This window comes from Felis catus, chromosome A1 (genome assembly GCF_018350175.1).
Source record: "Felis catus isolate Fca126 chromosome A1, F.catus_Fca126_mat1.0, whole genome shotgun sequence".
Taxonomy (NCBI): domain Eukaryota; kingdom Metazoa; phylum Chordata; class Mammalia; order Carnivora; family Felidae; genus Felis; species Felis catus.
In genome coordinates this window covers 213,899,682-213,909,653 of record NC_058368.1, presented here as the reverse complement: position 1 = coordinate 213,909,653, position 9,972 = coordinate 213,899,682, and the positions used below count along the sequence as shown (strand labels likewise).

Genomic DNA, 9,972 nt, shown 5'->3' with positions numbered 1-9,972 from the left:
TAAAACTTTCTGCTTGTGTGAAGTTTGTAATTTTTGCTTTCATAGAAATCAACCATCACATCCAAGTTTTTTAATTTTGTAAATATAGTATCTGTACTTATACCAACATATTATACTTTTTAAATCCCCTTCATTCTTATGATACATTCTTTCTTATACCTAATGGAATGTATGTTTTTCTTTTCCAGATTTGCCACTTTTTGAACTGTATATATAACCTTTCAAAGAAGTCTTGCATTTATTTTCAAATACTGCTACAGTATTATAGTTCTTTTTCCTATTTCATTAATTTCTTTTTATCTTTAAATCCTTTTTTCTGCTTTTCTTATACTCTACCAGTTTGTAGAGCCAAGTGATCAGACAGTAATTAGATATGCATATTTATACATATTAATATAACTTTAACCTATACACACACACACACACACACACACACACACACGCATATATATACACACACATACATAGTTACCATTCATTTGGCACTAACTTTGGACCCAGTTCTAAGTGTTTTTACATGTATTCTCTCAACGTCTCCTTACCATGCAAAAAGGCAAGTAAAACTGCTCTTATTTTAGACAAAGACATTGAGGCTTAAAAAGGTTAGATAACTCTGCCTAATATCCAAATTGGGAAAATAACTGACCCCAAATCTGTCAGATTCCAGAGCGCTGTTTTTAATTACCATTACATAAGACCATGATTTTACCTCTCAGTATAGAACTGGTTACACCCTGTAAGTTTTGGTTTACAACAATGTCAATGTCGTTCTTCTAAATAAAGTATGGCTGCAGTTTTACTCTTTTTTTTCTGAAACAAGTAAATTTGAGAGCATAATTATGAATTTCCAAGGTTTCTTTTTAAAGCCTTGAATTACTGGAGTGCCTGGGTGGCTCAACTGGCTGAGCACCCAACTCTTGATTTCAGCTCAGGTCATGATCTCACGGGGGTTCATGGGTTCAAGCCCTGCGTCAGGCTCTGCGCTGATAGCACAGAGCCTGCTTGGGATTCTGTCTCTCCCTCTCTGCCCCTCCCCAACTCGTACTCTTCCTCTCTCTCTCAAAAAAAAAAAAAAAAAAAAACAACTTTAAAAACCTTGAATTATTAACATATACAGTTTTATAGCAACTGAGGTCAGAAAAAATGGCTTGTATAATTTCTAACTTTTGGAAATTTATCAAAATTTTCCTTGTGCATCATCAATACATCTTGAAAGTAAAGGTTTTTAAGTTACTGGCTGTTTTAGCTTTTCATAGGGCATTTTGGACAGACTCTTAGGCTATTTTGAAGACTTGGTGATGTTTGCAGAAGCACAAAACCTAAATTCAAGGAGATAAGCCTATGACTTCTTTCAGTGTCAACTCCTTGCTTACCTTCCAGATCTCTTATACTCTTTTTTGTAGGACCTTTCCAGAGATGGTGATCTTCGGCTGTCCCGGTGCCTGTGTCTCTCCCGTTCCCGCTCTCTTAAAGGAATTAATACACAGAGCTGTTTTCAACAGAAAGACTCAAAAACACCATCTCTTTTCACTGAATAAATTCATCTTCTAAATAAATGGACCTCACCTAAGAATTTTTCTGGCACTATTCTCAATGGGACATTTTTATTCATCATTTATTAAAGGATAACAGAGGTTTTTTTCTTTACAGAAGTTAACTAACTTGGACATTTTTTGTTGTTTTCTTTGAAGAAAGAAGTCATACTTGATGCTAAGCAACAAGGGGATTTATCATAATCTTCTCTCCAGACCTTCCAAGCAGCCAATTCTTTTATGTAACCTATAGGTAAAACTTTAAAGGACTCTACTACCTAGTGATTGCTAGAAAATTCTAAATTTCATCCATCAAATAAATGTAAATTAAAGCTTTTATAGTAAAAATTAAGCTAAGGTTCTAAACTCTGGGGGCGCCCGAGTGGCTCAGTAGGTTAAGCATCTGACTTCGGCTCAGGTCATGATCTTGCAGTTTGTGAGTTGGAGCCCCACATCGGGATCTCTGCTGTCAGCACAGATCCCACTTTGGATCCTCTGTCTCCTTCTCTCTCTGCCCCTCCCCCACACGTGTTATATCTCTCGCTCAAAAATAAATAAAAACATTAAAAAAAAAGGCCTGAGTTATAGTTCTAGGTATCATTCATTAACTGCCATGAGACTGTAAGTCACTTTACCTTTAAATAGTGTTTTAATCTGAAAACAACTCTAAATAGAGACACAGTTTACACAATGTAAAATAAAATAGGGGATTTTAAAACCTTTCAATGTAAAACGGGAATTTAGTAATAACAATAATAATGTCTGAGTCTATTTAATAAGTACAATGAAGATCTTGAACAAAACTGGAACTCTAGTGTGTGTCAATCACAACTAAGTCTAAGGGAAATAACCACCCCATTTCAGCATGTAAAAAAAATGTATTAGCCTGAGTCCAGCAAGAAGACTATAAAAATGTCTGAAATCAAAAATATCCCCCAACCTATAGCCAAATAGAAGAAATATAAATACACTGAAAATCAAAACTTACAAAACTGATAGAAAAATGTAACTGTTTAGATATTAAAACAGGAAATGTTTTTTCACTTAAAGGTCACTCCCTCCTCAAGAAAGATTCCACTGAATGATACTTTTACCATATACATAAGCCTCAGGGACACACCAGCTGTCTAAAATAAAGTGGCCAGAGCTTGGGATTCTACATTCTTTATCTGATACACTTCTAAAATTACAGTTTACTGGGGCGCCTGGCAGGCTCAGTGCATAGAGTATACAACTCTTGATCTCTGGGTTGTAAGTTTAAGCCCCACAGTGCATGCAGAGGTCACTTAAAAAATAAATTAAAAAAATTACAGTTTACTTTTAAGCAGTAAAATCCCAACTAGTGAGTGGTAACACACAACAGATATGTGTACTGATGGCAGATGAGAATAATTGCCAATAATAATAATTTCCAAATCAAACTCTATTGAAAGGACACTCTTGATTTTTGTTTGTATTTTAACATCTAGGCAATAGAATTTTGCATTTGAGAATGACACTTCTGATAATGACTGCTACCTCTGAGTTGGTATGAACTGAAAAGGCCAATTTGGTTACAAACCACATTAGTTAACACTATGTAATGAACCCATTTAGAGCAAGAAAAACAATGTTTGGGTTACTCTTCCAAAGACTCTTCCTTAGCTGCAGGCACTGAGATATATAAGGTATATAATACTAGCTCTCTGATGGCTACACACTGTACTCAACAGGCCAGCTACGGGGATTGTTGTGCTCTAACACCACTCAGTTATAGGAAGCCATTGCACCAGTCCCACCACACTGCAAAACAGCGTGCTCAGTGCACTGCATCTATGGCTGTTTCTTTTCCCATTCCCCATAGTAATTTTGATCTTTCATAATAACAAATACATAGATCCACTTCTTCACAAACTTCCTCTAAAAACAGTTTGTCCTAAAACAATCTGGTAATTACTATTCAAGCACATTTTGGAGGAGAAGAAAAAGAAGAAAGATGGAATCTGAAAAAGGATGGACTGACTTATCCTAAGGAATAAGGGGACAAGTAGCCAGAGGACAGACTATAGAATATGAATAAACTCAACACAATTTAATGCACAGATTTGTGAAGTTTTGGTTTTCTCCAATATACTTCTAGCAGTTACACTGGAACTTCACACACCCCATTTTTATTTCACAAAAACATTCCATATAAGACAGGTGACTGGCACTCTACGTAAGACCTCAAAGGGAGCCGATTATAATGTGGCCATGACACTGGGGCAGCTCCAGGACAAACACCCCCAAGGATGTTACAAAACAACTCCAACATAAATAAAGGCCATTTAGAAAGATGAGCTAACTGCCTAAATAGGTCCTTCACAGTAAAGGAGTTATGGTTTAGGATAACGAAGATTGGTGGTAATTCTCAGCACTTAATTTCACTTACTGATAGAGATCCTCAGTTGACAGGACATGAATTTCTTTAAACAAATACATAGCCCCAAATTAAAATCTGATGCAAGAATTTTTTTATGGAAGAATTTTACAGAATGTTTTACAGCAGAACCCTAAAAACTCCTTTAAGTGCAGCACCCCAAAAAGGAAAAAAAGTGCCTTCTAGAATGCTAAAGTTTGCAACAAAGTGTCTCCCCAGAAAAAGGATTATCATCATTGTAAGGTTTACAGAAAACTATTAACAAACACTTTTCAGATCAGATTTTCGCCACAAAATTATAAAATAAACTATCACAGCCTCTGCTAATTAACCCATCACAGAATAATTAAGGACAAAATTGACCAGAGACATAACTCATGCTGAAAATATTTTTTAAAGTCCACCAACTTCAGTCAGCTCTGGCCCACCAGAAATCAGTCATCCCTGCAGGAAGCAAGTTCCCTTCCATCTTCCACTGGGCGTCAGGGAGAGGACACAACACATTTTCTTTCCAACCCTCCAAGCATTAGTAACTTCCTTCAGGACTGAGAATGACCACCACCACTTACTGGCAAAATGTTCAGTCAGAATCAAGCCAACAGCCATGAGAAAAACATGGAAACCAAGAAGCAAAGTGATGCCACAGATTAGCACAGAAGTGCCACAGGACAATGAAGGTAAACACACCTTATGGGACAGAAAGAGAAGCACCACTACTAGCTCCACCTCTGGAAAACTCCAACGATACAAAGAGTTTGCCAAAGGTACAAATTAATTGGTACGATCGTTATCTACAAAAAATATGTAGATTTGTATTTTCCATCTACACCAATAGTTCTTAGAGTTTTGAAGAAATAGATTCACACCACCTCGAGATTCTGCTGTAAGCTACCAATTTAATTACAGAAAAACATGCATACATATAAAATGCTGCATATTAATTTCAGAACATTTCTACAAACCCATCTATGAATCTCAGTTTAGAAATGCCTGCTGGAGGGGCACCTGGGTGGCTCAGGAGGTTAAACATCCAACTTCGGCTCAGGTCATGGTCTCACAGTTCATGGGTTCAGGCCCCACATCAGGCTCTGTGCTGACAACATAGAGCCTGGAGCCTACTATGAATTATGTGTCTCCCTCTCTCCCCCTCTGCCGCTCATGCTCTGTCTCTGTCTCTCAAAAATAAATAAACATAAAAAAAATTTTAAACAAAAAAAGAAGTATCTGCTGGAAACCTTACTTCCTTATATATGTACATATTTGGTCTTTTGGGGAAAAAAAAACATGTAATCTGGAATAAAACGGTATTTTTAAAATATAACTTTCTTCAGTATGAATACACTTCAATGCAACAAAACAGGTTAAAAGCTATTTTGAAAACTTTGATGTGTAACCAATGTCATTGCATTTTACAAGGAAACAAAGCAAGAAGGCAATTGCGTACAATAAACTCCCACTTACCCTAAAAACCAGAAAGCAAGTTCTGCTTCACTACTTTGATTCCTAATTGATAACATACACAGGTCAATTCCAAAAGAACTCAGGTGCTGTAAGCTGACACGGTGATCATACAACAAAAGTAAATACGATAATGCAAAAAACATGCGAAAAATCTAATGAACTTTCATTAGATCACCATTAAAATGTCAGCTGTATTATACAGCGTAATCAGCTTACACTCATTGAAATGAGTTTACATTAATTTTGAAATGCTTTTCAAAAGTGGCTTTTTCTGACATGTCAGTTGTCTGTCCCTCTTTAAAACAGCCCATAGCATGTATTCTTCCCTTTATAAATCAAAATGCACTGTTGAACTTTTTTGGTCTGGTTTGCGGAATACAAATGGCCCGTGTCTGGACCTCTGCAGTTCATTAAAAACACACGTTGTTTGTGCTTTACCTGCTCCGCTCATAGCTCCGGTGACGCGACGGCGTCCTCCCTCGGTCATAATCTGATCTGTAGCGGCTATCTTGTCTTCTTCTGTCAGGACTTCGGCCTCGTTCCCGCCTATCTAGGGACCGATGCCGCTCACCTCGCCCGTGACTGTGATCCCGGTGCCTGTGATCCTCGTAGTGCTTGAGCCTTTCTGGGGACCTTCTCTCACTGGGAGCCTTTGGGAGTGGGTATGGAGGGAGGTGCCTAAAATGAGGACTATTGCTGTTATTAGCACTGGGTGGGAAAGAACTGGGGTTGTTCTGGAAGCTGTTAAAATTGGGAGGTGGGAAATTATGGTGTGAGTATCCTGGAGGGTACTGATAATTGACCTGCTGTGGCATGACTGGAGGTGGTGGGGGATGGGGCATGGAAGGAGGGGGCATCATGAAGGGGAAAGTGCCTTGTCCTGGAGGTGCTCCAGGGACTGGGGGGTTATTAGGACAGGGCATCGGAGGCGGCATAGGAGGAAAACAGGGAGGCACTGGGAAGGGGGGCCTCATCTGGTGGTTGGGGAAGGGGGGTCGTATAGGGCAGGGGGGAAGAGGGCCTTGCGCTGATGGAGGCATGGGTGGAGGGAAGGGTACAAAGTCTGGTCGTGGAGGGAGAAAACTGGGAGCTGGAGAGTTCGAGAATGTGGTGGAAGGGGCACTTGGAGGTTCGTATTGATATTGCACAGGAGGCTGCTGAGGGTGAAGTAGTCTCAGATTTTGGGGCCTGAAGGCTGGGGCTGAGGGTCTGGCTCCATGTCCTCCTCGCCCTCGGGGACACCCTCGTCCTGGGTGGAACGACATTCTATGACTTTGTGGGAGGAAAGAAAAAGAGAAAAGGGAAAAAGAACTAAAAACTCACCATAAGCTGGGTTTCACAATGCCTGATCATCTTCAAGAGCAACTGACAGACCCCTTCAGCCACAGGAATATTCCACCCATCTAACGTTGAGTTCTCTGTAACACCTAAGACTCCTCAAGGCCAATACACTCCTCTTCCCCTGTCTCAGTCCCTGGACTCTGTCACTCCCTAAAGCTGTTCCTCGAGAATGACCAACTCAACATCCCATTGTTTAAACGTTTGCCATTATGTCCTCGCTCAGGCTCCCCAAAAGTGTGAACTTTGCCATGTCATCCCACCCACACACCCCACATTTTCTCCACCTGCACCAGTATCTCCCTGTCTTCACCTTCCTCCACACTCAGCAGAGACTCTGCAAATTCAACATAACATGTCCCAAAAGGAATTAATGACCTTCCCCGCCAAGACAATACCACTGGCTCCCGTTTCAGTGTTGCCTATCTCAATAGATAATAACATGTATTGTTCCTCAAGTCATACACCAGGGAATTATCTGACAACTTCTCCTCCCTTATCCCCCTTAGCCAAAAATTTATTTTAAATTCCCATCACTTCTACTTCATAAATACTTCCGGAGTTCATCCACTTCACATCATTGTTTCTCCCCTGGCTACAATAATAACGCCACTGCTGGCCTTTCTACAATCACTATTACCAACCTACCAGGGCTTTGTCAGGCTCCCTGCTCTCACACTCTGTGCTTCTTCTTGGCAGCTCCTACAGTAATTCCAATTCACAATTAATTCCACCTTTCATGTTTGCCTGCACCTCAGAACTGTAAGTTCTATCAGGGCAGTCTGGGTTCCTAACTATGTACATGGCCCTCAGGAACACATTTCTTCCTCTCCCCACATATATAAATCCTTCCCACTCTCAGGGCCCAGTGCCAGTGTTTCTCTTCTTCTCTCTGTTCTTCCAAAACCCCTGCCATGACTGTCACACTACTCACCACGTATTGCCTTGCATCATGACGTACTGTCTGGATACGTCACATCTTCCACAGAGAATATAAACTCTAGAGAACAGAACAGAAAGAATAGGGAGAACAGAAAGAATAAAACAGAACAGAGAGAACAGAAAGAATAAAACACACATGAAAATGTTTCCCAAACTGCTAATGTCTGCAATTATCTTAACATTGATTTTTGCATTCTCTAATGCACTTAGCATACTAACAAAATAACTCTGTAAACACAACAGTTATCCTTGATTTCATTCTCAACTCTTTCCACTGAAGAATTCTGTGAACATGAACGGCTTTCCAAATACTCAAGCTTCAGCAAAAGGTTTTAAAAACTAAATAAATAAATATTAAGTGCAAAGAACTTTAATGCAGAAGCATCCTCTTAAAGTCTATCTAACTAAAAGCTTTACCAATAGGCTTAAGGTAGATTTTCAAAAGGCTCACGAAAATAATTTCAGATTATATAGCAGTGCCAATCACTGTGCTTAATAACTAGTAGGCACCAAATATGGTCTGACTTATGATTATTATTCAGGCTAAGACCTTCATGATAAACCCAGGACCTACCCAGTTGATCTTGCCACCACAGGCTACTTATGGTTCACGGCCAATGGAATCAAATTCAAACTCCAAGTTTGGACCCAACTTCTTGCAGGCTTATCCTCCATTACCTTCCCTGTGAAGTGCCTATGATCCCAGATTTCCCCAGTTGCCTAACATACCAGGTGCTATCAGCCAGCTTGTTCTTTGCTCCCACTCTTCTAAAATTCCCTACTCATATTAATCTGCCCACTGAATTTTCATCTGCCTACAAATGCCACCTCTTCCGGGAAGTCTTGCCTAGTTCCCTTTAGAAAATAATCCCACTCCCCCTAGACTACCATTGCTTAGTCCATACTTAGTTCTTTTACAGCACTTACCAGAGACTGCCTCATATTATAGTCATGTGTGTACATTTCTAACTTCTCCACTAGGTTATTAGCTCCTTGAGGACATGGGTTGATTCATAAGTCATTTCTGTATCCTTCACAGCTCCTGGCAGAACATCCTGCACATAGGTGGTCAATAAATGTTTACTATCTCACCAATGGCATATGTTTCTACTTGCTACTGTACATTTCCCTTTCACATATATCCAGCACAGATTTGCATTATCAAAACCAAAGAGTGGACCTTTTCACTGATTCATACAATATTCAATGAGCCTATACATGTCACAGGCCCCACAGACTCAAAGTTGAGTAAGACACACAGCCTGCAAGACTCAAGCTCTCAATCCACTTACAAATACATTTTCCTTAAATAAAGCAATAAACAAGAGAAAAGACTTCAACACAGCGTCTAGAGGAATACAAAGGGGTGTACTGAACCTAGATGTGCGAAACAGGAACACTAACACTGTTGGACAGTGTGTAATAGTTATACTTTCAGGATTAGATCCTCATGGATGTTTCTATGGAGAGAATATCTGAAAACACTAATTATGAAACTGACACATTAAAGGCATAGTCGGACTATCTTATGGATGCAAATTTTAATTCAAAAGTCAAGGAATTCACTGCAACTGGAAAAGTAATTGTTTGCGGCGTAGGTCTACTCCTAGACTGCTTGTCTGGAAGCAGGAAAACTGAGGGAACTGCTTTGTACAGTTAACACGACCAGGAACATCAGCCTATGCTCAAAGAGTTGCAAAGTGCGCAACTACGTTATTAAGAACACCTTTCCCCCCACTTGCATCTGCAGGCCGGTCACCTTCGTCGAGCTCATCTGTAGTTGCGGTTTCCCCTGTTTGCATCTCCCGCCAGACTGTGAGCCCCACGAGGCAAGCGCTGGGCTCAGGGTCTCGCGGCACTCCGAGACCCCGGCAGCCCCGGGCCTGGACCACCGCCTGCGTTCCACAAATGAATGAAAGGTCTCATTTTTCATTTCTATTTGCGGGATTCGGGCCTAGGGTCGCTTTTTTGCCCTTAGCTGCAGAACTGAAGAGGGGCTGCACGACCATAACTCAAAGGCGCATCTCGCCCCAGCCCCGGGCTCTTAGCCGCGTTTAAACCCGGACACTCGGAAACGCTCCCTCTTCCAACACCCGCAAGTTGCCCCTTTTACCTACAAAAGGCTCTCGCGCCGCGAGGTTGCCGTCAAAGCAAAGCTAGGATTATTCTACAGCCGCCAGGACTGTAGCGCCGCCCGCGCCTCCGGAACAGGAAACCAAGGAAATTAAAAAGCAAACCGGAGAAAGCTGGACCTCTACAGAGAAAGCTTCTGGGCTGGCCACAGCGCCTTGTGCGCAGTGA

The 9,972-nt window shown here is 40.8% G+C and overlaps 1 protein-coding gene across 11 annotated transcripts in view; it reads right to left on the bottom strand.

Annotated features, from left to right (window-relative positions):
* DROSHA (drosha ribonuclease III) overlaps positions 1–9,943 on the bottom strand; it is a 201,905-nt gene extending 191,962 nt beyond the window's left edge. For 7 of the 11 annotated variants that reach the window (XM_045038429.1, XM_045038420.1, XM_045038401.1 and 4 more), the window contains exons 1-5: positions 9,789–9,943; positions 8,599–8,726; positions 7,664–7,729; positions 5,830–6,663; positions 1,374–1,466 (exon numbers count right to left, since the gene is read on the bottom strand). In XM_045038429.1, the coding sequence (XP_044894364.1) occupies positions 1,374–1,466; positions 5,830–6,663; positions 7,664–7,683 (947 nt within the window). In that variant the 5' untranslated portion in view covers positions 7,684–7,729; positions 8,599–8,726; positions 9,789–9,943. Of the gene's footprint in view, positions 1–1,373; positions 1,467–5,829; positions 6,664–7,663; positions 7,730–8,598; positions 8,727–9,784 lie in introns of all 11 variants that reach the window. The other 4 variants (XM_045038407.1, XM_045038421.1, XM_045038412.1 and 1 more) reach the window with 4 other exon arrangements.
* Between the last annotated feature and the right edge of the window lie 29 nt (positions 9,944–9,972).